The sequence below is a fragment of the Castor canadensis genome, chromosome 17, assembly GCF_047511655.1.
Source record: "Castor canadensis chromosome 17, mCasCan1.hap1v2, whole genome shotgun sequence".
In the NCBI taxonomy this organism is placed as follows: domain Eukaryota; kingdom Metazoa; phylum Chordata; class Mammalia; order Rodentia; family Castoridae; genus Castor; species Castor canadensis.
In genome coordinates, this window is record NC_133402.1 from 8,703,464 (window position 1) to 8,731,334 (window position 27,871).

At 51.0% G+C, this 27,871-nt stretch overlaps 1 protein-coding gene across 1 annotated transcript in view; it reads right to left on the bottom strand.

Moving 5' to 3' along the window:
* Positions 1 to 7,398: 7,398 nt before the first annotated feature.
* Positions 7,399 to 27,871, bottom strand: part of Emp2 (epithelial membrane protein 2) — a 32,857-nt gene continuing 12,384 nt past the window's right edge. Inside the window, exons 2-5 of the mRNA XM_020152035.2 lie at positions 15,406 to 15,522; positions 13,258 to 13,348; positions 9,126 to 9,272; positions 7,399 to 7,704 (exon numbers count right to left, since the gene is read on the bottom strand). Of these exons, the coding sequence (XP_020007624.1) occupies positions 7,514 to 7,704; positions 9,126 to 9,272; positions 13,258 to 13,348; positions 15,406 to 15,483 (507 nt within the window). The 5' untranslated portion in view covers positions 15,484 to 15,522 and the 3' untranslated portion in view covers positions 7,399 to 7,513. The remainder of the gene's footprint in view (positions 7,705 to 9,125; positions 9,273 to 13,257; positions 13,349 to 15,405; positions 15,523 to 27,871) is intronic.

A 27,871-nucleotide genomic window follows, 5' to 3' on the forward strand; every position in this document is an offset into this window, starting at 1 on the left:
AAATTGTCCCAGTGAGGATTCATGGCTTTGCTTATCAAGGAATTATGGGGCACACACTGTTGCCAGACACTGTGCCCGGCACTGAGGTGCAGAACAAGAACAGATCATCTCTGCCCTCTTGGAGCTGAAGCTGACCTTCTGCTGGGGACACAGGAGACTGACGTGTAAAAAGTACGCACAAGCTGGGCCTGCTCGTACATGCCTATAATCCCAGCACTTGGGAGGCTGAGGCAGGAGGACTGTGAGTATGAGGCTAGCGACATATCAAGATTCTGTCTTAATTAAAGACACCACGCACGCACACACACAATGTTTTCAATTTTTTTTCTTTTTGTAGAGCCTCATGCTTGCTAGGCAGGTGCTCTTTACAGCTTGAGCCTCTCCACCAGCCCAACAGGCAATTCTTTCAGAGGGCAATGCGATGTGGTCCCTGAAGATAATAAGCAGGAAGATAGGAACTTTTATCTGGCCAAATTAAACTGCTTTGTTTCTAATTAAGACTTTAATTGAAGCCGGGAGCCAGTGGCTCACGCCTGTAATCCAAGCTACCCAAGAGTCAGAGATCAGGAGGATCATGGTTCAAAATCAGCTCCAGGCAAATAATTTAGGAGACCCTGTCTAAAAAAAAAAAAAATCAAAACATAGGGCTGGCAGAGTGGTGGTTCAAGTGGTAAGAGTGTCTGCCTAGCAACAGTGAGGCCCTAAGTCCAAACCCCAGTGCCACCAAGGAAATAAAAAGACTTTAATTGAGAAAGAAATGTGTATATCCCACTGTTGAGGGGGTGGAATGCGAACAATTTGGATGAATGGCCACCAGGTGGCATAGTGCCTCTTCTCATTTCTGCAGTTGAAATGAACCCCGCCTTTTAATCTTTTTTGGTGCTGGATTCCATTGATTTTGACAATACTACTAAATAACATATTGTTCCAATATAGCAAGTCTTTTAACTAATATCTAGGCCTAATGTGAGCCTCCCTTTTTCCCCCTGCCCCAAGCTTCTATTGATCTCAATAGTTTGATTCTTCCCTGATTCACGCACGGTGATGGTTAAGCAGACGCTCTACCACTTGACCCACACCCCGGCCGTCTTGTGCTTGTAGTTATTTTTCAGGTAGGACCTTGTGTTCTTGCCCAGGGCTGGCCTCACGCTGTGATCCTCCTGAGGATCTCCTGTGTAGTCCTGCACAGCTAGGACTACCGGTGTACATGCCACCACTGGGCCCAGCTTTTTGATTGAGATAGGGTCTGTCCTTTTTTTGCCAGCGCTGGCCTCGAACCACGATCCTTAACACAAAAGTCCTTGTCGGTGGGTTTTATCACCAGGCAAAATTCCCTCCTCCATTCATGCATTCAACAAATTGGAATTGAGAGACACAGGTTAAAACCAGTTTTCCTAACATGGTTAGGAAACTTCAATGAGGTTTAAAAGTCATGTGGCCTGTTGTCCACGATGAATATGACAGCTTTCCTGCTGGACCAGGTCGAATGTGGCACAGTAACTCTCATATGGATGAGTCATGTTGGGGTCCCTTCTTCCCCTCTCTCTGTGAAAAATTAAACAGGATGGACGTTTCCAGACCATGGCAGCAGGATGCAGACATAGATAAAAAGAAAGCATTTTCATTGCCGTCCAGCAGGGCAGAAGGTAAGAGGAGAGGGATCTATGAGAGGACAAAGAGTGGCTCGAAGGACCTAGATACATGCTGGCCAGAACAAAGGGGAAGTCACCGAAGCAGAAGCTGCTGGAGGGACCAAAGCCCCTGGGCCTTCCAGCTGCTGTGTTACCACCCAGCACCACTAGGGGGCGATAGCATCATCTGCTCGTCCTTCCACTGTGTGGAATGGGTTCCTGGTCCCTAGGTCTCCCTCCTCTCTCAAACTACTCAACTCTTATTATCTATCTATATCGTCTATCTCTTCTCTATCTCTAACCTAGATATCTATCTATATGGATATCTATTTATCTATTTATTTAGTTAGGCAGTACTGGGGTTTGAACTCAGGGCCTCGCCCTTACTGGGCAGCACTCTACTACTTGAGTCACTCTGCCAACTCTTTTTTTGTGATAGGTTTTTCAAGATAGGGTCTCGTGAACTATTTGCCCAGGCTGGTCTGGAACCTCGATCCTCCTGATCTCTGCCTCCTGAGTAGCTAGGATTACAGGGGAGAGCCACTGGCACACGGCTACCTCCAGCCCTTTTTGCTTTAGTTATTTTTCAGATAAGGTCTCAGGCTTTTTCCCCAAGGCCAGCCTTGGGACCCAGACCATGGCTCCCGCTTAGCTGGGATTATAGACATGAGCCACGGCACCCAGCCTCAACTCTGCTTTTGAAAGCAGCCATGCATACTCCACAAATGAATGGGTGTGGCCGTGTCCCAATGAAACTATTTACGGGATCAGGTGATGAGCTGGATTTGGTCCGTGGGCCATAGTTTGAACTTGGCTTACACTGTCACCTTTTTTTTATAGCAACCATGAATGTGTAGGTGTTGTAATATCAGGAGAAATGATAGAAGCCATCCGGGTGTCAGCACATTCACTTTCTTAAAGCCTTTAGTAAAATTCTATAAGAGAAAGAGGATCGTTGGCCAACGGTGTTAGGTACCTGACAATGAAAATGGAAGAAAAACAGCTTTGCTGGGATTCTTCCTGCCTGCGGTTCACAGCCTATAGTGATAGGGACCCAATAATCTGATCTGAAGGATGGACGGGTCAAACCCTGAAGCAGAGGTCAGCAAACGCCGTCTGCAAAGGGCCAGTCAGTATTTTCAGCTTTGCTGGCCATGTGTCCACGGTAGCACGAGGACAGCACATGCTACACGGATGGCCGTGGCTGTCTCCCAATGAAGTATTATTTGTGGACACTGAAGGCAGAACTTGATACCATTTTCACGTGTTAGCAAATTCGTTCTTCTCCGCACTGTCCCTCCAACCATCTCAAAAGTAAATCCAGCTGGGTGCCAGCGGCTCACGCCTGTAATCCTAGCTACTTGGGAGGCTGAGATCAGGAGGTTTGCAGTCCAGGCCAGCCCAGACAGACAGTTCTACAGACCCCATCTCCAAAATAACAAGAGCAAAATGGATTGGTGGTGTGGCTCAGGTGGTAGAGCGCCTGCTTTGCAAGTGCAAAGCCCTGAGTTCAACCCCAATCGCACCCCCAACCCCCAAAAAGTATAAGAACCATTCTTTAGTTCATGGGTAGCAGGACAGATCTGGGCCACTGGGATCTGGATGTGACCAAGATAAGATTCCCTACACAGAGCTGTCCCCTCCCCGGCCCCTGACCTTTCCTGGAATACAACTGGGTCTCTCTCCACCCAGCCACGTGGTGGAGCAAGGATGAGTGAGCACGTGACCAGGTAGCCCCATCCGAGCCTACCTGGTGCTGGAACTCAAACAGCTCTGGACCAGGTTAGAGACTAAGTTTCACATGATGTACTTAACACCAGCTCAGCGTCCACGCCCTAGCAGGACACAAATATTTGTGAGTGAATGACCGAAATGCAAAATGCAATGTCTGAATGAGCACCATCCAGCTGCCACAAGAAGCCCCTCCCCAATGTAGAGCTAGAAACAGAATGGACGGTGGCCCTGCAGAGTTTAGTTGGTAACCCCGTGTAGAAGCAAGGAAGCAGAGAGTTTCGATTACCTTTGGGATTCCTTAGATAAAAATTAAAGATCTCTCTCTCTCTCTCTCTCTCTGAATTTTTCAGTTTTAGCAGAGTGTGCTGCAGAGGCACCCTTGACATTTTGCATCTTTAAAGAACACAAACTAAAGAACAGGACCAGGAGCTGGGCACAGTGGTAGACACCTGTAGTCCCAGCTACTCTGGAGGCTGAGGCAATAGGATTGCTTGACCTGGGAGTTCAAGGCAGCATAGTGAGATCCTGCCTCAAAACACAAACAAAAAAACAGGATCACATACTCTTCAGGGACGTCTGCAAAGTGGCCACTTGTTCAACGATCACTAAGAGGACTGGTGAAGGGGCTTAAGAGGTAGGGTGCCTGCCTAGCAAGCATGAGGCTCCGAGTTCAAATCCCAGTACGACCAAAACAAAAAAAAAAGATCACTAAGAATTTTAAGATGGAACCAGGAGATCATCCACCATGGCCGGCCTGTCGATGTGTGGGGTCTTGTGTGACTATACAGAGTTGTATGGCCACCCAGCTGGCCCCACGAGAGAAGCAGAGGGGTGGGAGATTATCCCATGGCGAGCTGTGGAGCAGGACAGCTTGTTATAAAAAGGCACTAACTTAGCCTTTTACCCTAGACCTCGTCACAGTAGGGAACGGCAGAACCTGTGGCTCTGGACCATTCGATTTTCAGTTTTCTTTTTCATGTAGTTTCAGATTATACAAAGCAGACTGTTTTAAAGGTATTCAGGAGACAGTACCTAACTGTCCTAAAATCACAATTGTTCCTCAAAGCAGGATTCAACTTTAACCTCTCAGCCACCCCCACCCCCAGTTCTGATCACCCCTATCTTCTGATACGAAAACTTGACCTTGGACTTGCACCTGTGACCGGTTAGCGAGGTTGGTGATTCCCCACGAGGGAGGTTTTGCTGACACAGCTCCCACAGGGGTGGCTGTGCTTGGTGTCAACATTTACACATGGGGTTTAGGTTTCTTTGTCTTCAATTAATAGAGTGTTCGTGGGCCTCTGCCTGTTCACAAGGAGGGTGATACAGGTCCCCAACCTGGGGCAGAGTGTGGGGGAGCATCAGAGGTCTACGATTCTCCCGTTTTTGAGCCTCTGCACCCGCATTCACGCAGAGCGACACGCAACGTTCTCCAAACTCATTTGAACAGAGACTCAGAATAATTTTAATGCAAATAACAAAACAAGTTAGTCTGACTCTGTCACATGGGCCCCCCCACCCCCGTGAAAGAATTACAGTACTTTATAAAAATGTCAGAGGATGTGAAAACTACAGTTCCTTCAAGCACAGTGACAGATTTGGTCCTAATATTTGCTTCTTGGTGTCTTTGCTAACTTCGCAGTTGTTGTTGGAGCTGACGAGAGACACGAGTGAGAGCTGCTTCTGTTTCAGTGGGGCTGGTGGATGGGCTGGTGGAGGTTTGCTCTGACACCTTGGTTTCTTCCCAAATGCAGGCCACACAGTGGGGAAGAGGCACCGCTTGTGTCACACATGGATTGGACGCCAAATGCCAGACTTAAGTGATAATAGCAACCAGCTGGGGAGACCCAGTGTCCCTCGGCTGCACCCAACACCCCCAGGTAGTCCTGGGACCTTAAGGCTTTCTCCTCCCGGATTCTAAGGTGTTTTGCTTCCCCTGTGACAAAGACAGCACTACAGAAGTCCCCAGGGAGAAAGTGTGGGGAGCAGGGTGCTTTATGCCACCTGCCTCCATGAGGCCACACGGCATCCTGCTAACTCCAGGGCTGTGAGCACAATGTGCCTGGTGTGGTTTCCATTAGGCGGGAAGTGGTCATTTGTCCTTCTCTGGTTCCATGGTCTGAAGCCACTGGTCTGGTGGCTTCTCCAAGGAGAGGGGGTCCTATTTAGAGTCCTTACTTCCAGGAGGGAAGGGAGGATTCTGGATCTGAGGGGCCTCAACTTTCAGAGCCTTACACACTGCCTGGAACCTGGTGAGCAATTTAATACTAATTGTTGAAAACCAATGAATGAGTGAATTAATTAATGACTTTCCCCACCCAACCCCACACTGAAGAGGTGCGGTGTGGTGGCCCTAAAACTCCTGAGACCTGATGTCCCCCAGCTCGACTGGAACCAAACAGAGCTTCCCATGTGGAAGAAGGTCAAGTGTAAAAGTACTGAACTAGCACAGCAATCACCTCTCTAGCGTGAGGCTCAAAACATAAAAGAAAAAGGCACCGAGGTTCAAAATGACGCCATGGGGCCTTTCCTGGGGCTCCTGCACTACCTGCAAATCAGGATGGTCTCAGAGCCACCTGAGAGCTGCTTCATCCAGACCTGCCAAGCCAGCTTCTGAGGTCAGCTACAGCTCAAGGACCAGGGGGCTTCTGCCTCGTCGCTGGGGGACTGTGGAACCCTTCACCGGTGTTCTCTGGGTGGAAAACACACAGGCATTGCCAAATGCATGCCATCAGCCAGAGCCAAGGGAGCTGTGTTCGCATGGGTCTGAGTGCCATGGACGCTGAGAGACGGACGAGCGTCTAGCGACTCCCTCTGCCTATGGCTTGTTTTGAACCGTTCGTTGGTGGTCTTTGCAGGTCTTGTCTGTGTCCTCCACTACACTGAGAGCCACGTGAGGAAAGAGACTGTCTTCAGAGGGGTCCCCTGTGCCTGCCGTGGCAAGCATGCCATCGTTCCTGTGGATGGATGGATGGGTGGATGAATGGATTGATGGATGGGTGGAGGGATGGGTGGATGGATGGGTGGATGAATGGATTGATGGATGGTGGATGGATGGAGGGATGGTAGATGGATGGGTGGATGGATGGGTGAATGGATGGTGAATGGATGGGTGGATGGATGGTGGAGGGACCCTACAAGGCCCTGGGAATTGGGGCTAGTGGAGGCAGTCAGCCTTGAATGAAAGGTGGGAAGAGAAAGGAGAGGCCTTCTAAAACAGAGTAGAGCAGAGGCTGCATGGCCCCCCCCAGATGTTTGGTATTGGGGCACATGGCCTGGAGTGGGACAGGGGTGGCCCAGATGTGAACAGTTGTGGACAAGATAGTGAGAACCAAGAGCAGGTGTAGGGCAAGGTGTGGCCTGCGTGGGGCCACAAGACGTGATGAGAGACCACGGACGTCTACAGGCCAGCCCTGCTCCCCTGGCTCTGGGACTGTGATCCCCAACTCCTGTGAACATATGATCTCTTGAGGAACTTTCTAGAAATGCAGACTCCCTGGGCAGAAGGCTGATCTAAGGGTCTGGGGAGTGGACCAAGAGTGCTTGTGGAAACTCTTGGCCTAAGGCAGACACCCAGGTTAAGGATCACTGTCCCCAAGGCAAGCAGGACACACTGTCAGCAGATTTGGGTGGTGACCCAGTGCAGCGCAGGAGGGGAGGGGCTCTAGACCCCTTGTAGACAGAACACCAGGGGCCGGCTACACCTGTTTCTCACGTGAACTTGGGGGTCAACATCCAAGGACGAGTTCAACCCCTCCCCTGGGCTCTCCTCACCCCACCTTGCATGGGGAGCCAAGATTCAGGAGGGGGAGCTGAGGGTGGTGGGGCTGAAACCCACAGAACACACGTCCCCAGAGACCTGGCTTTGTCCGGCTCTTGTCACAGCCCATCACAGCCCCCACCGCCACCCAGGGGTGGCGTCCTGCCAGGAATATTCTGGATTTGCCTTTGTCTGGTTGGGGTTTTCGGGTGGGCAGGAGGCCTTCACGGACTATCCCTCTTTTTTCTTTTTCCTTTTTTTTTTTTTTTTTGGTTTTTAAAGGAAACAATATGTTTGCTAGAAAAACCACAAAAAAAAAAAAAGTGCTTATATACAAAACGGTTGAGTGACTGTGGGTGCCGTCCTGCAGGAGGCGGCTCCTGGGTGCCTATTTGCGCTTCCTGAGGATCAGGTACATGAGGCCACTGACGAAGGTGAACGCAAAGGCCACCCAGGCCAGGATGTACGAATAGCCATAGCTGCCTTCCGCCATCATGGCCCCATAGAACTCGGGGTTGTTGCTGTGGAGGTCTTGGCGCCGATCTGTGTAGATGGAGGCCCCAATCATGACGCACAGACCTGGCGGGAACAAAGCCCAGACTCAAATGAGTCACCGCGGACCAGGGCCACCTGGCCAGCGCCGAAGACACCCTGCAGCTTTTGTTATTATAAGTATTTATTCGACTCTATGGAAACACTGCAGCTAGGATTTTGTGGCAGAAGGATTGCCACCCACCCTGTAGCCTCTGGGTGAGACCAGTTTCAATGTACCCAGCCCAGACAACAAGCCCTACTTGGTCTAACCAAGGGTCACCAAACCTGTCCTGCAAAGGGTCAGGTAGTAAGAGGGGAAAAATAGTCTCAGCTGCTCCGTTCTCCTGCTGGGTCAAGACAACAGCCACAGCCAACCCGTGAAGAAATGGGAGTGGGCTGGGTTTCAACAAAACTTTATTTATAAGAACATGTGGCAAGCCAGATTCGGTCCGTGGGCCACAGGGTGCTAGCCCTGTTTACTTGTTATAGTGCCCAGTTCTGGCTGAAGAAAAATCCCTCAGTAAAAAATATTATTCCCTGAAAAAGAGAGAAGGGTGGAGAAGGCTTTTTTTTTTTTTTTTTTTAATTGTTCTCCTTTTCCTGGCTTACTGCTTTAGATAATGTCAGGTCAGGATGGACAGGATGGCATGTCTGGAGCTGCAGCAGCCCCTGTGGGACCATGTGGAGGTCATCACTGACGCTGTAAAGGTGTCAAACTAGAAGGATGGGAAGAGTTGGGATGCCTGATGCAACTGAGGAGCTGCCAAACCAACTCTGGCATCTTCCTCCTGCGGGTTACTTATGTAAAAACAGTAGCCATCTTTATGGCTAAAATCATCAGTAGTTAGATTTTCTCTTATGTGCCAACACTCACGGACACACTTACTGGCACAAGGCCAAGGGCCCTGCCTTTCCTGGGGGACCTCATTCTCTCCTATCCACGCAGCTTCCATCTGTGGCCAGTTTATAATAACAAATAGTCAAGTTGTGTTGTAGACTTCTGTGTCAGACTTGCTAAACTCCACAGGTAGAAAAAAGTGCTCAGAGACATTGGTTTTCTCTGAGCTCCTCCAGGAATGAGGCTGGACTTATTTCTTCTCCTCTAGCGGCCTGCACAGGTCCAAAGTGGACACTTCTGCCACCGACCAGCTGAAACCTGCGGATGGCTTTCCACCAGCTTAGGACAAGCCCCTAACTCCTTTCCACAGCCTGTGAGACCCATGGGGTCTGGCCCCACCAGTCCCTCGTCCCTCCCACCACAGGGCTCCAGTCCTGCTGTTCCCTCCCCACTGTATCCACACAGCCCACTCCCTGTGCAGACCCCAGCCCAGGCTGCATGCCTTCTGGACGCCTTTCCAACCCCCCCCCCACTAAAGCCAGGCTCCCCGGTGTGGAACACCCGCCATGGAGCAGTAGCCAGCCTCTTCTTTCTGGGTGTTCCCGCCCCCTCCGCCCCGTTCACTCACAGGACATCAGCTGGATGATGGAGGTCAGGACGAATCGCTCTCCCTGCTTGAGGCGGAAGAGCTGAAGCAGGAAGATGAGGAACGCCATGCAGCACAGGATGGTGGACAAAATCATGGTGGCCTGCACGGCCTGCAGCGTAGGGTAATCTGCAGACAGAAGGAAAGAGGCCACCACTGAGGACTATGGCCAGCGCCAGCAGGGGCCAGATCTCCTCCCTCTAGTGGCCACCTGCACAAGTGACCAGAAGAGCCTCAACCCTTACCAAGGGGAGGATCCTGAGTTTCAGCAGATGAAGCAAGAACCCCTGCTCTGCCTGCCACCTGCCGCCTGCCTGGCTCATGGACGGAGGGCTTTTAAAAGTAAAAACACGCTGAGCACCAGTGGCTCACGTCTGTAATCCCAGTCACTCCGGAGGCAGAGAGCAGGAGGATCGTGGTTCGAGGCAGGCCTGGGTAAATAGTTTGTGAAACACTATCTTAAAAAAAAAATCACAAAAAAGGGTTGGAGGCATGGCTCAAGCAGTAAGAGCACATGCCTAGTAAGCATGAAGCTCTGAGTTCAAACCCCAGTGCTGTCAAAAAAAAAAGAAAAAGTAAAACACCCAGGTCGTACCTGGCAGACCTGAGTTAGGAGGCCAGGATGGGGCTGAGGGCATGGCTCAAGTGCAGAGCATCTGCCTGACCAGTGTCAGTACTGTAGAAAACTTAAGTCAGCCCATCGTGTGGCCTCCAGAAGGATTTCTCCTGGACTTGGGGCTCATGAATTCGAGCGACCTTCTGAAAGCAAGCCCCTGGCACCCTTAAGGCAGAAGAGGGAGCCTTTTGGTGCCCGCTTAGGAAAGGCAGCAGGAAATCCTGTCTTAGGTCATTATAAAGTGGGGCCTGAAGGACTGCAGCTGGGAACAGGGAGGTCTCTGGGAAAGCCAAGGTCTCCTGGAGAGAGCCATATGCAGGGGAGGACACAGCTGAAGTGATGGGGACAGTGTGAGCGTGCAGGCTGGAGTCACCTGCCTGGGCCTTAGTTTGCCCCCTGTAAAATGCTGGTGCTATAAGCTGACTTCATCAGGCTGGGGAGGCGAGTGAAGTCCTGGCTGAGGGGTTACAGGGTGAGGGGACGGTCCCATGCAAGCAAGGGCTGAGTTACCACCATGATACACCAAGAGTGCGAGGGGACTGTGTCCAGGGCACAGAAAACCCAGGGGCCCACTCTCAATAGATGATAGAGAGAGACAGGTAGATAGATAGATGATAATAGATAGATAGATGATAGATAGATAGGGATGGATGGATGGATGGCTAGAAGGATGGATGGATGGACGGATGGCTGGATAGACAGACAGATAGATAGATGGATATAGAGATAGAGATGAGAGAGGGAGAGAAAAAGAGAGAGAGAGAATTCTTTGGCAGTTTTGCCTGACACTGCCTGGAAGGAGCAAATTTCTAAGTGCCCATGAAGCCTAAAGTCCCCCGGGGTGCACATTAGGGTCTCCTGGGGGAGAACCACACCTCTCCCCGTTCCCTATGGGAAATGAGAGAGGCCAGGCCCCCCTCCCCCTCCCAGCCAACACTCACACCACAGACTCCCTCTGTGAACTCCAAGATCAGGCAGAAGCAAACTGCAGTGGACGAGGCAGCAGGGGGACCTGGGGAGGGGTGGGGTTGAGTGGAAGGGGTTCGAGGGACCTTACTGGGTCATTAGGAAGAATTTGTCTCTCTTGTCTGGACGGCGACTGCCTGGAAGAATGTACGAGAAGATGCACGCATACTTAGGAAGTGTGCATTTATGTGTGTGTTGGGGGGGAGCACACACCTGTATTCCCACCATGCAGGAGGCTGAAACAGGAGGATAGAGAGTTCGAGGCCAGCCTGAGCTACATAGCAAGACCTTGTGTCAAAAAAAATGTGTACATTTCCTTGTTTGTAAATCATACCTCCATTTTAAACACAAATCCCAGAGTACCAGGGAATTCCAGGCTTGCTGGTTAAAATGCAGGGCCTCTGTCCCTGGAGACTCAGCTGCCCCCATCCTGGGCACCAGAATCTGTGCTCATCCAATACCCCAGGTAAGTCACATCACAGGATGGGCTGGTGACTTCAGGGAAAGGGTGGGTGGTGCTTTCAGGACAGGGTTTCTCAGAGTGGGGTGAGGGCAGAATGGGCCCCTGGTGACCTGTGACATTAAGTGTGACAGAGCCAGGGAGGGCACAGGAAACAGAGACACTGAACCTTTGCTGCTGTCAGTTCACAGACCTCGGGGAGGAGGTCTCGGCTTGCTGCATTAGCACCCCCATAATCCAACACAGCCCTCCATATCCCCGGCGTCCCCACCCTTGGATCCAACCAGCCATTTTCCAGAGGGATTAAAAAAAAAACCAAAGATCCAAAAATCAAACTTGAATTTGCAAAAACTTTGAATTTGCAGAGCATGACGCCAAATTCACACAAATAAAGTGATGTGCAGGCCTTGCCTTAGTGCCAAAGGAAATCTAGAGGTGACATGGAGAAGGGATGCACATAGGTTGTTCTGTAAAAGGACCTGTGGATTTTGAGACCCTGTGGGGTCCTGGAACCCATCCCCTAAGGATGCTGAGGATGACTGTGTCTGGCTTTTGTTCCTGGTGTTGTTTGAGACAGGGTCTCACTATGCAGCCCAGGCTGACCTCAAACTCCAGGTCCTCCTGTCTCAGCCGCCCTGCTGAAATCACAGGTGTGCATCCCAGTGCCCTGTTTCCTATCTGAGTTTTGGTTGTTTGTATTTTTTTTTCTTTTAGTGGTACTGGGGCTTCACACTTGCTAGGCAGGAGCTCTACTGCTTGAGTCACGCCTCCATCTGTTTTTTGCTCTGTTATTTTTGAGATAAGGTCCCACTTTTTCCTTATGCTAACCTGGCCCACTATTCTCCTATGCCTCCTGCTATAGCTAGGATGGCTGGAGTGCTCTATTGTGCCCAGCCGTTGGTTGAGATGGGGTCTCACAAACCATTTGCCCAGGCTGGCCTCGAACTGCAGTCCTCTTGATCTCCACCTCCCAGGTATCTAGGATTAGAGGCGTGAGCCACAGCGCCTGGCTTGTATTTTGTTTTGAAAACAGATGGAGCAGAGGGAGATCAGAAGGGAAGTGTGTCTGGCTAGACGTTAATAAAAACAATGCTAGTATTTTTCTAAAGCTTTCCTTCTTTTATGGCAAGGGACACTATTATTGTGGTGGGGATAGAAAGAGCACTTTGCAAAATATTTACATGTGAGAAAGGCTAGCGTCTGTATCAGAGGAGCAGGTGAAATATTTCAGGAAAGGGCAGATAGAAAAAATCTCACACCTGCCGACCGTACAGTTTCTTCTTCTTCTTTTTTGGTGGGACTGGGGTTTGAACTCAGGGCATCATGCTTGCAAAGCAAGCACTCTATCACTTGAACCACACCTCCAGTCCATTTTGGCCTGATTATTTTGGAGATGGGCTCTTATGAACCATTTGCCTGGGATGGCCTTGAACTGAGATCCTCCCAATCTCAGCTTCCCAAGTAGCTAGGATTACAGGCATATACTACCACACATAGCTTTTGTTGTGTTTTAAAGGAGCTTCAGGGCTGGTGTGTAGCTCAGTGGTAGAGCACGAGCTTAGTGTTCACGAAGGTTCAATTCCCCGAATCAAAACCAAAAAGAGAAATAGGTTTTCCATCTCTACCAAGCCTTTTTGTGTTTTTTGCTCATTTAAAGAGAAAGGCATGGCGGCCACTGTTACCACCCCCAAGTCACAGCTGAGGTTTTGGGAGCAAAGGTGACCTTCCCAAGGTGCGGTCACACAGCTGTTAAAGCAGTAGATACCCCCTAAGTCCCCGCCATGGTGGCCTGCTGGGGTGGAGGGAGCAGCCCAGTGTAAACCATGGGGGCTGAGCCTACATAGAGGCTCTCCTCGGGAAGGGAGAGTGTCCTGTCCAGGACTCAGAGAGCATGATGAAGGGGGCTCCCTCTGTAAGGACAGGAGGCTGCTCCCTCCTGCTGGGTGTTGTGCTATGACCCAGCTCAGCAGGCACTGGGCAAAGCCAGGCAGGCCCAGTGTGGAGGGGCAGGGGGACCCAGGCCACGGTGAACTACGGGACGTGCCTCTTCGCTCTCAGTTCATCACACTCACCATCAAAGCTGTCAGTGAATTCTGTACAATTCGAGCTGTTGGTGCAGACTCTCCACACATCTGCAAAAAAGCCTTCTCCTACCCACCAGGCCTGAAACGGGAAATGGAAGAGAGAAAGAAAGGCTGGTTAGCCATGCAAACACTAACGTGGTGCAAGGCACAGTGCAAACAAGAGCCCCGTCTGACTGGGCACCTTCCCCAATTGCAGCATGCAGGTGAGTGCCCTGGACACCTTGTTCAAATACAGACTCTGGGTCAAGCAGCCTGCATGGGGCCTCTGGTTCTAACAAATTCCAGGGGATACCAGGCTGCAGGTATTGGGAAGGATCCAAGGTGGCCTACAGGTGAGAAGAGGCTGAGCTGGTGGTAATAAGAGCAGACGGTGGTCGGGACTGAGCATGGTAGCGCATACTTGTAATCTCAGCCATTCAGGAGGTAGAGACGGGAGGACTGAAGTTCTAGGCCAGCCCAGGTAAAAAGTTAGCCAGACCCTGTCTCAAAAAATAAGCCAGGTGTAATGGCACACTTCTGTAATCCCAGATACTCAGAAGGTGGAGGTAGGAGGATCACAGTCTGAGGCCAGCCCCTGGAAAAATCATGAGACTATCTGAAACAAACTAAAGTGAAAAGAAAAAAAGAGCTGGAGGCAGGGCCCAAGTGGTAGAGCACTTGTACTTACCAAGTGCAGGGCCCTGAGTTCAAACCCCAGTATCACCAAAAAAAATATAAATAAACGGAGGAGGAGGAGGACTGTGAGGGAATCAGGAGAGAGCGGTATCGAGGGGCAGCCTGTGGCAGGCGGAGTGGAGACAAGACTGTCCTGCCTGGGCCCAGTGCCTTCACTTCCCTCTGATCTCCTTCTCTCCTTGCCACCCGCCATGGCCTCTATGCCCCAAAGACTGGAGGCCTCCCACCATCCACCGGGTCCGCAAATGCTCACTGAGCTTCCACTGCAAGGCCAAGTACCGTTGCACTGACTGGCGAGAGCCCATGTGCCACTTCTCAGTAAGCACATCTGACATCAGCACGCCAGGGTGCGTGAGAGCATCCCTGCCCCTGGTGTCTGCCTGTCCTTCCCTGTCACTAAGTCTGGGACTTCCTCAGAATCCCAAAGGGCTAGATGCAAGAGATGGAAAAGGGGATTCTAGCCAAGAATCCCTCCAGCCAGGCACGGTGGTGCACTCCTGTAATTCCAGGGACTTGGGAGGCAGAGGCAAGGGGATCGGGAATTCAAGGCCAGCCAGGGCAAAGTTAGAAAGACCCCTCTCTCAAAATAAAAACAAAAGGACTGGGGCTGTATTGTGTGAGGCCCTGGGTTCATTTCCTAGTGCCACAAAACAAGTGACAGGTATCATCATTTATGTTCCCCTTATTATGAAGATCAATCACCAGGAGGTCCGCAAGAAGGCAGACTTGGTGGCCACTCTTGCCACCAACTTGCGTGGTGTATTCATGGACTTCTCAAGCAATGTTTCTGCCCGTGAGTTCTTTAGGACCAGGGTGTGGCACCACGAGGCCATCAACCATGTCCTTACCATACAGCTACGGGCTGGGCACTACATAAAAGATTTAAATTTTCCAGGGGCTCATGGAGAGCCGAGCACGAGCTCTGCCAGGGAGGACACAAGGCGCCCGGGGGCCACATGGGGTCCTGGCTGGTAAGAAGAGGTCAGGGGTAGGGAGCAGAGGTGGCCTGGAGTGGGTCACCCAGGGATTATAGGACAGTGGTCCTCAATGCAGGCTGGTTTTGCTCTCACAGGACAGCTGGTAAAGACTAAGGACATTTTTATGGACACCTAGTGGACAGAGGCCAGGGATGGGACACAGACTTATCCAGCTCCACGTGATGATAGGAGAGCAGCCTCTCACAGGTCCTCAAGAGGGCTTTCGGGGCCCCACATGGGCTCTGTGGGCAAGTCAGAGGGGGACAGGCAAACGTCCCTGTCCTCCAGGACCCATTATCCAAACCTGAATCCAGGGTGCTCCAGCAACCCCACACAGAGGCCAAGAGTCCCCAGGCCTGGGGCTGGGAGACGCCTTGGCAGGGAGGACACCCCCAAATCGCGACCACACGGACAGAGTTCTCCACCCTCCATTTTCGGACTCTAGTGTGCGAGGGCCCTGCGTGGTCAGGGGACGAGAGCTTACATTGTCAATGGTGGCGATGAACAGCAGTGTGGCAGAGGCGATGTGGAAGACGATGATGGAGAAGAGAAGCACCAGCATGTTCCCAGGAGGGCGAGCGGCAGTCACCAGAGCGAGGTGCTGAGGAGGCCAAGAGGGGCAGTGTCAGAATCGTCAATGCAAAACACAAAGCACATCAAACAACTTGTCCGAGGGTCCCAGACAATCTACAATAGCTCTTCTCAGGCCGGGCACAGTAGCTCTCACCTATAATCCTAGCTACTTGGGAGGCTGGGATTGGAAAGAGCAAGGTTCAAGGCCAGCCTGGGCAAATTGTTCACAAGAACCAGCCCCCCATCTCCAAAATAACCAGAGCAAAATGAACTGCAGGTGCGACTCAAGTGGTAGAGCGTCTGCTTTGCAAGTGTGCAGCCCTGAGTTCAGCCCAAGTCCCACAAAAAAAAAAAATCTCTCCAGATCTGTTTGCCTGGAGACTTCATTGGACCACAGTCTGGCAGGAGGATCTGCCCTTGGGGGACACAGATGCCAAGCGTCCCTGTGGAATAGGAAGGTGAGGACCAATAAAAAGCCGACTCAGGAAAGCATCCCGCCAGGAAGGAGCAGCTCCGTGTGCTAAAACGTTCTCCTGATCCCCTGTCCCTGAAACATCTATTGCTCGCTCTCAGAGGCCCGCTTCGTAACACAGCAAAAGTGATCACAACACAAAAATATTTCCTAACGATCCAGCCACTTATAAAACTACTTCCACTCAACCTCTCCTCCTAGTACCTGTCTCCATCCGCGACAATGCTGCTCATAAAATGCTAAGCGTGGCGGGCAGGTGCCCTTCTGCTGTTGTTTTTCTCCTCTCACTGATCCACAGGAAGACTACACTTCCCAGACTCCTTTGCAGGTTGGGGTCATAAAAGTGCCCCTGCCAGGCAGAAACACAGAAGAGGGAGGGAGTGCTCCACACTGTCTCCCCCAGGAAGGAGCAGGGCAGGGCACAGCCACAGTACTGTGAAGCCTCACCTTGGGCACAGACGACAATGGGGAGCAAGTGTCTGGATCATTAAGTCACTAAGACTTCAGGGTAATTTTTTACTCTGGTAGGACAAACAGAATAACGTCCAACAGGCAGCGATTAAAGCTGGAGGTCTTGCAAAACAGCTAGAGTTGTAAGAAGCTGATGGAAGGACACTGGACGAGTGCTCAAAGGGCACCAAAGATTATCATGTGACAACTTGTCTGAGCCAGGCTAGTTTGAGATGGAAGAGGGAAAAGAAAAACAAAAACAAAAACTTTGATGACGTGGGGGGTGACAAAAGCAATCAAAGGAATGACCTGAACATCAAAGGGTTAAAAGTCACACTTGGGGAAATTGATGAAGTCTTTGAGCTTTTTTTTTTTTTTTTTTTTTTTTTATGAGCAGGAACACGGTCAACAAAGCTCAAATGTCAAGTGACAATGCCACATCAGTAGCCTGGCTGGAAGAGGTGCCACCCCCTAAAATCAACATGTGCTTCATTCTTCTGTCACGCCTCTCGCTTACAACCAGATTTTATTACTAAAGTTTTGTAAGAGACAAAATTAATTTTACCCTCATTTTTAAGAAGTACAGTGCAAAGCAGACCTTGTTTATGATGGAATTTTAGCCTAGTTTTAAATGGAATAAAAAACACACGTGAGTCCTCTCTTTCTCTTTCTCTCTTTCTCTCTCTCTCTCCCTGTGTCTCTCTCTCTCTCTTACACACACACACACACACACACACACCCTGATCCACTTACAAGTAAGTTGGCTAAACCAAACCTCTATGTCTAAACACTTCCGTGTGTATTTCTGAAACTCGAGGACAAGTCTTTCATAGCTACAGTGTGCGTCCACTGTAACCTGACACAGAACTGTCTTTTCACCTGAAGTCACTGTCACAATAACACACTATGTAACTTGCTTTTCTCGTTTTCCTGACCCAAGTATCCAACCCAGGGTGACACCTTGCCTTTGTCACCTGGTCATTTTTGTCTCCCTTAATGTGGACTGGCTCCTCAGCCTTTCTTTGTCTGTCATGGCACCAATCTGATCTCGGGTAAGCCATTTGTTTTGTGGAGTGTCTTGAGTCTGATGTCGCCCCATAATTTAGTTCCGGTTGTGTTTTCTTAGCAGGAATGCTACACAGTCAACACGTCCTTCGTGTGTCCTGCCAGGAGGCACAGTCCGCCTCACTGATCCCCTGTTGCTGGTGCCAGCTTTGATCGTTGCTTATGGCTTGCCAGAGTCTCGCACCGTCCGTCTTCCTTTTAATGGGAAAGTCGTTTGTGGGTTGGAGGTGTGACTCCAGCAGCAGAGCGACTGCCTAGCAAGCATGAAGCCCTGACTTCAACCCCTAGTTCCACCGCCCAAAAAAATCATTTGAGGCAGGGGAGGTAGCTCAGCGTGCGAGACCCTGGTTCAATCTCAGCTCTATGGAAAGCAAATCTGCAAACGTTTACTTGTGGGGAAGATAGTTTTGGTAAAATTCATATGATATAAAATTTGCCATTAGTAATATTCAAAAAACTATCCATCACCACCATCTAGTTCTGGAACATTCTGTCACCCTAAAATGAAAGTCTGAACCCATGACACAGTCATTCCCGTTTCCCCTCCTCTTGGCCCTGGCAACCAGTCTGCTTTCTGTGTGCAGGGATTGACCTGTTCACGTTCTACATAAATAGCATGGCTTGGTTAGCATCGTGTTGTCAAGGCAGCATGGGTGAGGAGCTATGTTGAGATGGTGTACCACCGTATCTTTTACGAAACTTCCATCCCAGGATTTTGAGCATCCACCAATGAATCTGAAAGAGGATCTTTTAAGATGGTCTTTTTCAAAATGTGGTATCTATACACAATGGAATTTTATGCAGCCATGAAGAAGAACGAAATGTTATCATTCGCTGGTAAATGGATGGAATTGGAGAACATCATTCTGAGTGAGGTTAGCCTGGCCCAAAAGACCAAAAAGCGTATGTTCTCCCTCATATGTGGACATTAGATCAAGGGCAAACACAACAAGGGGATTGGACTATGAGCACATGATAAAAGCGAGAGCACACAAGGGAGGGGTGAGGATAGGTAAGACACCTAAAAAACTAGCTAGCATTTGTTGCCCTTAACGCAGAGAAACTAAAGCAGATACCTTAAAGCAACTGAGGCCAATAGGAACAGGGGACCAGGAACTAGAGAAAAGGTTAGATCAAAAAGAATTAACCTAGAAGGTAACACCCACGCACAGGAAATCAATGTGAGTCAATGCCCTGTATAGCTATCCTTATCTCAACCAGCAAAAACCCTTGTTCCTTCCTATTATGGCTTATACTCTCTCTACAACAAAATTAGAGATAAGGGCAAAATAGTTTCTGCTGGGTATTGAGGGGGGGAGCGGGAGGGGGTGGAGTGCGTGGTAAGGGAGGGGGTGGGGGCAGGGGGGAGAAATGAACCAAGCCTTGTCTGCACATATGAATAATAAAAGAAAAATGAAAAAAAAAAGAAAAAGAAAAAAAAAATAAGATGGTCTTTTTCTTGTACCAACTGTCCCTCCTCCTCCAGTGAGCCCTTCCCCGCCAGCTCTCCTCTCTGGCTCAGCCTCCCTCCATGAATCCCTCACAGGACCGATGGAGCCTCAGTGACCCTCAGAGGGGCCACTGCTTGCACCAGGACCCATCACCAGAGCCTGGAGCTCATTCTGGGAAATTCCAGGCACAGGCGACTCTGCACATGGCCACATGGAGAACCCAACGTGCCAGCTCAGAGATTCTTCCAATTCCTTCCAAAGGGACAGACTCCCCTTTGTTCAGGCCTGCGTCACTCTCAGTGCCATCGTCCTTAGCTTCCAAACAGCAGCATTTCTGATCCTTGGAGGAAAGCTCACAGCCATGCTGAATGCCACAATGCCAGCACCAGCTGGAATGTCAAAGGCCAAATCTCCAGGATGACAATGGCTTCATATGTCACCCAGCTCTGATGACACAAATGCAGAGAATCCCAAAACCAAAACTTTCTAGGGGAGAAAAAAGGGTTTTGCCCACTCTCTGCCAAGCAAGGATGGAACTGAGAGATTACAAAGCACGATGCTGGACCACGCGGTGACATGTGTTGAATGACACTGGATCACGCAGTGACAGTGTCCGCCTCCAATCTTTCTCATTACACCAAGGAAAGAGGCCAGGTTTGGTGCTGTGTCTCTAACACTTGGCCCCCTGCCCAAAAAAAGCCCCAAGGCAGAGCTTTAGTTAAGCCATAGTTTGTAGCTAGAATTTAACAGCATCGTCTGGCGTATTGTATTTATAGGGTACTTTCTTTTTATAATAAAGTAAGTAATTCCATTTGTAGTGTGGTGTGAAGTATCCCTCCCTTTTTTTGGAGGTGTGGGGTTTTGAACCCAGGGCCTTGCACTGGCTTGCTAGGCAGATGCTTTACTCTTGAGCCATGCCCCCAGCCCTTTTTGCTTTTAGGTATTTTCAAGTAGAGTCTCAAATTTGTGCCCAGGCAGTCCTGGACCGTGATCCTCCTATTTATATTTCCCATGTAGCCGGGATGACAGGTGTGCACCACCACACCCAGCTTTTATTGGTTGAGATGGAGTCTTGCAAAGTACTTTTGCCTGAGCTGGCCTAGAACTGCAGTCCTCCTAATTTCCACCTCCTGAGTAGCTAGGGTTACAGGCATGAGCCACTGGACCTGGCTTAAAGAATCCTTTTAAACCAATTTGTTTAAAGTGAGTCATTTAAGAAAAATCCTATGTGAATTAAAAGAAGTGTTAGCAAAAGTCCCAAGAATGGTTCTTGAATACACAATGCCTGGGGGTTTCTGCTTTAGCCCTAAGGAAGGATTTCAGCTGGGACTGTCAGAGGAAGGGGTAAGTTTTTATAAGAAGTCAGGCATAAGAGAACTCAGCATGAGAGAGCCGTCTGGGGTCACACAACGGTGGCTAGCGCTTGTATTCAGTGTCGGGCACCAGGACAATTAGGGAGCAGAGAAGTAGACGTCATCTTCTTAGTTCACTCCCATGCGTTCAGATCTCCAGTAACAAACAAAACGGAGTGAATCAGTGCTAGAACTTTCGAGGCCAGGACATTGGTGGCGACCTCACCAGAGGCTGGAGGACATTATTTATAAGTGCAGGAGATCCCACACATCTTTATGAGGAAATAAAAATGTCCCCTTACTCCTGCGTATCTCTGTACAAAATAAGTCTCCCTCCTCTGCCACCATCCCTCCCCCAGTCTCCCGGGCATTTTCTAGGATCCCTTTGCACGCTGACAGAGATATCTGTTAGAGGGGACACTTGTTGCCCACTCCTCCTGTTTCTGTGTGGAGGGAGCAGCACCACCCCCTCACTCCCGACTGGAGGGGTTGCCCATTGTCCTCCTTCTGGGTTGGTGGAGCTGGTCCATTATGGCACCATAGTGCGTGACTTTGCTCTGCTCTCAGAGGGTTTGAATTCTAAACCCTGTGCTCTAACCTAGCTTCTCTCACCCCATAATAACTCCCAGATACCATGTAAGAGGCGCTCAAACCGCTTTTGCTGAAAAAGCACTGACTCCTTACTTGGGTACATGAATTAACTAAAAACACGAGAAGCTTGGCATCCTCAACTCCATTTTATATCTGTCTTTGCTCTAAGCCCTTCCCTTTGCAGTCACTTTACAATCACCTTGGATTCCAGAAAGGACAAAACTGATTATATCTTTATGACCAGGGACTGAAACTTCCCATAAGGAACAGCAGAGCCTGGCAGGACAGATGCCCCTCCCATGAGGACAGTGACCTGTAATGATGAGGCTGCACCTTGGACCAATCACCTCATGGGAACCAGATTGTTCCCTTCAAGATGACAGTGATGACATCGTCTCTGGAACTCCTCTGGGAACACTTGTACTGAGCTAATGGTCATCCAGAGCACACCGGTGACTGGGACTGTTTACCTATGCATGCCTTTGTCCCCTGCCCCCAGTTCTTTTGTCTACTTAAACCTATAGCTCATGTCTGCACCCTGAAGATGGCTGAAGATGGACTGAGGGCTTGCTCTACCTCTTCCCACGCCATGCCGAGCCCTATAATAAACCTCTTTTCTCTGCCTTCACCAGGCCTCTTTATTGGTGTTCAAGGGTGGGCGGCCAAACCTGGCGTATGGAATCTCAAAGTTTGGGCCTTGGATCAAAATTCTGGTTTCAGTCCTTCTTCTCCTGTGTGTGTGACTGCGCCTCCTGAAGTGGCTGCTTGGTTCGGTTGTGCAGCTGTGCGCTCTTTACTCACCTGGTCTCTGGGAGTGCCGGGAAGGTGACTTGAGACTTTGCTACACCACCACCAGTGACCATCTTGCAATCATTTCTTCACGTGCTTCTCAATGCTTATGTGCATATAACTTGTAATTTAGTTTTTTAAATTTAATTTACTGCAAGCACACTGGGCACCATTAGCGCTGTGTCAGCCTTGACTTTCAGGGTGTCTTAAGAAGAGATGAAGCCCTGGGCCAACTCTTTTGCGGGCGTGGGTGGGTGGAAAAGCCTTGACATCAGCGCTCACTTATGAACACCCCTTGGCTTCATAATTCTGCCAGCCTCGAGTGTTTCTCGGTGGTCCTATCTGTGAGATGCTGTGGCCTGTCCTCTTAGGAAACTCCATGGAACAAACAACTCCCTGCGCTTTGTGTTGGATGAAGTGGGGACCAAGCCCAGGGTGACATCAGAATTCACCTTTGCCATTCAAAAACAAACAAACAAACGAGAGAGAGAGAGAGAGAGAGAGAGAGAGAGGGAGGGAGGAGAGAGACAGAGAGATGCTAGCCAGGTGCTGGAGCTCATGCCTGTAATCCTAGCTTCTCCGGAGGCAGCCATGAGGAGGATCGAGGTTCAAAACCAGCGCGTGCAAACAGTCTGAGAGACCTTGTCTCAAGAAAAACTGATCACAAAAGAAGGGCTGGTGGAGTGGCTCAAGGGGTAGGCCCCAAGTTCAAACCCCAGTACTGCAAAGAAAACAAAAAATGTGATGCTGCCATGAGTCCCTGGGTTCCCGCAGGTTTCACGCAGGTTGCCACTTTGGGCAGATTGCCTACGACTCCCAGAACATGGTTCCCTGGAGCTATCTCTTCCCCCACCCTCAGCTGGCCCTACGGCACTGTCTGGGTGTCAGTCTCAATGCCAGCACCCCTCAGAGAAGATTCCCTGACCACCCAATGCAAAGTCACCGTGCCCCCTCCACGTTACCAAGCCCCCCACCCCAGTTTCTCTTCCTGCAGAACTTGCTCTGCGTGAAGACATCTTACCATCTCCCCCTCCGCTCCGTGCCATGCCTGCTGCACAGAAAGCTGTCATTTTACAGCTCAACAAATGCAGAACTGTAAAGACCTGCAGAAAACTCAAAGCCCTGATTGTCCCGAGGTGGGAGCTGAGGCTGGGGACAGCCAAGACTGGCTCCAGTCCCACAGTGAGACAGAAACAAGGCCACAACCAGAACGGGACATCCTGACCCCCACTCTAGTCGCCCTTTTGACCTCAGTGGGAGAACCCCCAGCAGGACCACGACAGTCTCTCCCTTCTGCATGAGCCCTGTTGCTTTCAGGCACAGCTCCCAAACAATATCCACGCACATCTAATCCCCAATTAACTTTTGACGTATTAGCTCCAGCTCAGGGCAAAGAGTTTCTCTTTCGCCACCATTAGCCCCTATCCCCCTCCTCCTGTCACCCCAATTTGGTCTCTACTTAGATCAAAAAGTGCAAATAATATCTATCACTAGGTAACTATTGCACCCTGCAGAGCCAAACAGTGCACTAGGACCACGTTGCTTTTCTTAGAAACTTCTTTTTCCCATAGTAATCCTCAGCGTCTTTCTTCCTCCTCCTTTCTGCGTTGCCTGCTTCTTCCCCTCTGTGGCTCCATCTATTTTCTAAGTTCTTCCTCAATTTTTTTATTGCCCCAAGTCTTCTGTCGCAGAACCCCAGTCACAAAGCCAAGGTCTAGGTTCAGTTCCAAGCCCAGGAAGAAACCCATCCTCCGCAGTGCACTGTCCAGCCAGGCCCCCCGGGCTCTGCCCTCTCCAGTTCTCTGCCACACACATGCAGCCTCAGCAGCTGCTGCCATCACAGGGACAAGGACATACGATCCGAACCTGACAAATTCAATCCTGGGCCACCATCACTCCGAGACATGTGGGAGCTAAGTCAGATCCCTGGGAGACATGGTCACGCCATGTGCGTCGTGACTAGAGGTGGAGCTACAGTTTACACAGTTGTGGTCTGCAGCTGGATTCCCTGTCAACCTTACGAGGGCAACTCCTTTATGCCCATTTTACAGATGAGAAACTGAGGCTCCTGGAGGCTTCAGGTGCTTTGCCAAAAATCGCAGAGCTGGGACTCGAACCCTCGGCGTTCCAAGTCCAAGTCCAGGGCATTTTTCTACTCTGCCCTATCTTCCTCACATGCTTAGGTCCTGTGGAAACCACAAAGTCCTGCCAGTGACTCATGGGCCTCCCACCCCCAGGGGCAGCATTCGCCCTGCTGTCGATGTTGGGGTGCCCCTATCAGGGGACTGTGGGTGAAGAGGAGGCTTTGGGACCTGCCCAGGGCCCTCTCCTGACCTCTGCTTCACAAAACCTCTACCATGGGAGCCCAGCCCCACTGCTGGTGCCAAAAGGAAATGGTTTGGCACCCCCGCACTGTGTGCAGGGAACCAGAGAGCACAGCCGTCCCCCGCCCAGAGAGGACACGCTGTTAAGGTGACCGCTCGGTCCACCCAGCTCCATTCCCACCTCGGGAGTCCTTCCTGAGAGCAAAGCCGCAGCCTGTGCTGGAGCCTCTGCAGCACAAGGACAGCCTGAGGTGGGGAAGCTTTCAGTCCAGGCCTGAGCTGCTGATGTCCCCTCCAGTCACAGGTGCCCCGTCCACAGCCCTGGCTCCCTCTGGCTTGGGCCTGGAGCTGTGGAAATCTTGCTACTGAGCAATGGCCAGGCCATGCTGCCAGGGCCATTGCAAGGCCCACTCGGGGCTGGTGCTCCAGCCCTGAGCTGGCCAGAGCCCAGGCCACTCCCACGACCCCAGCACTCCAGGGGACAGTGGCTTTGGCCTCTGTTTCCAGGAAGGCGGAGGTCAGCTTAGCCTTCTGCCTTGGTGTCTGGCCCCCAGCCAGCTGGGAATATCCAGGCATTCGAAATGCCCTGGGGACCGCTGAAGTCCATGCACCCTGGGCGGCCCGGCTTTGCCCTAAATGTGACTCTGGGCACAAAGCCAACACTTCTCTCTGTCCGGAAATGGCCATGGGCAGGACACTGGAATTTGGCAAGGTTTCAGGCAAAAGCCACAGGATGGTCTGTCTGCCTGGTCGTAGGTTTTCCAACCCACTGGTATGATATTAACCATGAGAGTCACAGTAAGGACAGCCAATACTTATTGCCTACCACGTGTCACGCACTGTTTGAACGTCTTCACCCCTACTAACTTACTCGTCACGCGCCCAGATACTTGTGAAGAGGCTATAATTAGCCACGTTTTACAGGTGAAGGAAATAAGGCCCAGAGAGGCTAAGCAACTTGTTCAAGGCTGCACAGCTAGTAAAGGTGGAGCTGGGATTTGAATCCAGTGGTCTGAACCAGAGAAACCACCATGCTGCCCCGACAAAGTATGATTTGCCCTTTCCATTCTGGGGTCCTGTTACTTTTTTTTGGCCACACATCCAGTCCATTTTGCTCTGGTTATTTTAGACATGGGGGTCTCGAGAACTATTTGCCCAGGCTGGCCTTGAACCATGATCCTCCTCATCTCAGCCTCTCAAGTAGCTAGGACTGGCACTTGCTGGGGTCCTGCCACTTTAATGCCACATCAGGCAGGCCATCCAATGTCCTGGGGCTTCAGATTCCGGCCATGACTCCGTGTCAGTCCTGCAGGCCCCACGTCCCGGGAAACACTGTGTGAAGCACCCAGGGGACAAGGTGAGCAGAGAACACAGTCATGCCCACGTCCTCCAGGCTGAAGCTCTTCTGGGCACTGTGTGCAGGGTGGACAGCTGTTAAGGAGGACACCAAGACTTTATAAGGACTGTGATGACCCGCTGGTAAGCAAGAAATCAGAGCTAAGAGACTGGTCCACAGGCGGCAGAACCAGGGCTCAGTCCCCAGCCTTCCGCCACCAGCCTGTGGTTCATTCACACGCTGGACACTGACTGAGCACTCACTATGAACTGGCCCTGGTGACACGGGGATGAGGAAGGCGCGCTCCGTGTCCCTCGGGAGCTTCCAACCCATGACAGAGGAGGGTGCAGAAATACCCAGGCACGGGCTGGGCTGGGGACACCTAGGCTGGGTCTCTGAGGTGGATGTTTGCCAGGCAGGCCGAGGAGAGAGCTAACAGCACCCCAAGGTGGGGAGAGCATCTGTGCAAGGAGGGGGTGTGGGCAGGGCTCCAGGGGAGAGGACCCCAAACCTTCCACTGGGCAGGAAGCTTAATAGGCCGTAGAGGATGTGTGAAGGAGGGCACAGTGGAGGACCTTATGCAGGACAGCCAGGCACAGCCAGCAGAATGGATTAGGAGGTAAACTGAGGGAGCTGTGGAACGGCCCAGATGGTGTCACTGGAGAAACCTGCCAAACATTTAAGGCAGAATCATACCAATTCTAAAGAAAAACAACCATTCCAGGAAGCTGGAGAAAAGAGAACATTCTCCCACCCCCACACACACTGCTCATTCTGTGAGGCCAGCACTGTCCTGATCCCCAAACCAGACAAAAACATGACAAGAAGAGAAAAAGACAGACCAGATTCCCTCATGGGCTTAGGCAGAAAAAAACTTTAAAATTTTAACAAATCAAATCCTCCTCAAGAGATAGAATCTATCTCCTCACCACTGAGCCCTCCTGGCCTTTTGATCTGGATTGTCAATACAAGGCAGCAGCTATGGTAGCACACGCCTGGAATCCCAGCACTTGGGAGGTGAAGGCAAGAAAACAGAGTTTGAAGCCAGTGTGGGCTACAGAGTGAGATTCTGTCCCGAAAACACAAACAAGGCTTGGAGTGCAGCTCGGTGGCAGAGCGCTTGCCTATCTGGGTTCCACCTCCAGTACCATGAATAAATAAATGAATAAAGAACGGAATAAAATGCAGGGCATGGTGGCTTATGATTGTACACGCCTGTAATCCCAGTTACTCAGGAGGTGAAGATCAGGAGGATCCAGGTTCAAGGCCAGCCCAGGCAGAAAGTTAGCAAGACCCCTCCCCCCATCTCAGCAAACAAGGCAGGGATGGTGGTGTGTACCTGTCACTTCAGGTACACGGGAGACATAGGTAGGATGACTGCAGTCTGAGGCTGGTCCTAGAGGGAAAATGTGAGAATAAAGGACTGGGGGCGTGGCTCAAGTGGTAGAGCACCTGCCTAGCAAACTCTGGGATCTGAGGTCAAGTCTCAGTACCACCAATAAATAAGCACATAACAAATGTTGGCAAAAGTGACATTGTGCCAATTCTGACCAAAGGCCTCAAGAGTCCTCCTGCCCTTCCACTGTCCCTCAATGCCCAGTGAGGGCAGAGCAAGGCGTGGGCCAGGGGCTGCAGGGCTGGAGATCACAGACCAACCGCTCACCTCTCTGCCGGCCACAGACATCAAGGAGCCCTGCTGAGCCGGGCCCAAGCTACCCACACACCGACTCGCGAACCCGCCCACGTTTTCTGTGGGAGCGGTCGCGATCTGGGGATGTTTGTCACACAGTGGGACAGACCGCAGATTCGACTCAGAGCCCTTCAGGGACAGAAAGGCACCTTCCCTGGTGTCAAAGTTACTCCGCAAATCCTTAAAGCTTTGCGAATTTGTGCAGCTTCTGAAGGTGAGTGCCACTCCGCCATGCCTCTTCCTGACCCTGTCGGCTGCTGTCAGTCAAGGATCCCCCCCCACCAGTAATCACCATGCACAGCAAACCCACTCGAAGCCCAGAGAGGATGGGCAGTGTTCCTACAGGCACACAGCAATGCTGGCAGGAGAGTGGGGTTGATTTGGAGCAGGTTTCCTGGGGGCGAGGCAGGTGTCAAATTCAGGGTGTCCCCATCGTCACGCCCATTAGGCTTGGAATGTCCTCTTCCCCAGGAGACAGACAGCCGCACTCTGCTGGACAGCAGTTTCCTCTCTCAGAAAGGACAAGAGCTGACGTTTCTGTTGATGGATTTTGCAGGCAACTCTTGGTCAGGCTCAAGGAGCCGCGGGACCGGGAAGCCAGGGCTCCATCTGGCCAAGCTGTAAGTGAACACAGGAAGGAGACGGGGCAGCCCAAGCAGGAAGCAATTGGGGGACAACCAGGGAAAACCACCTGAGCCACACTGAGTCCAGGAGCAAAGCACTCAGAGCCTCAGTTTCCACGTCTGGAAAGGGGGAATGGCGTGAGCACCCCCCCCTCCTGGGAGTGCTGGGAGAGTGGCGAGCGAAAGGGCCTCACAGCACCTGGCCCAGGACAGACATCCTGGGCGTGTGACCGT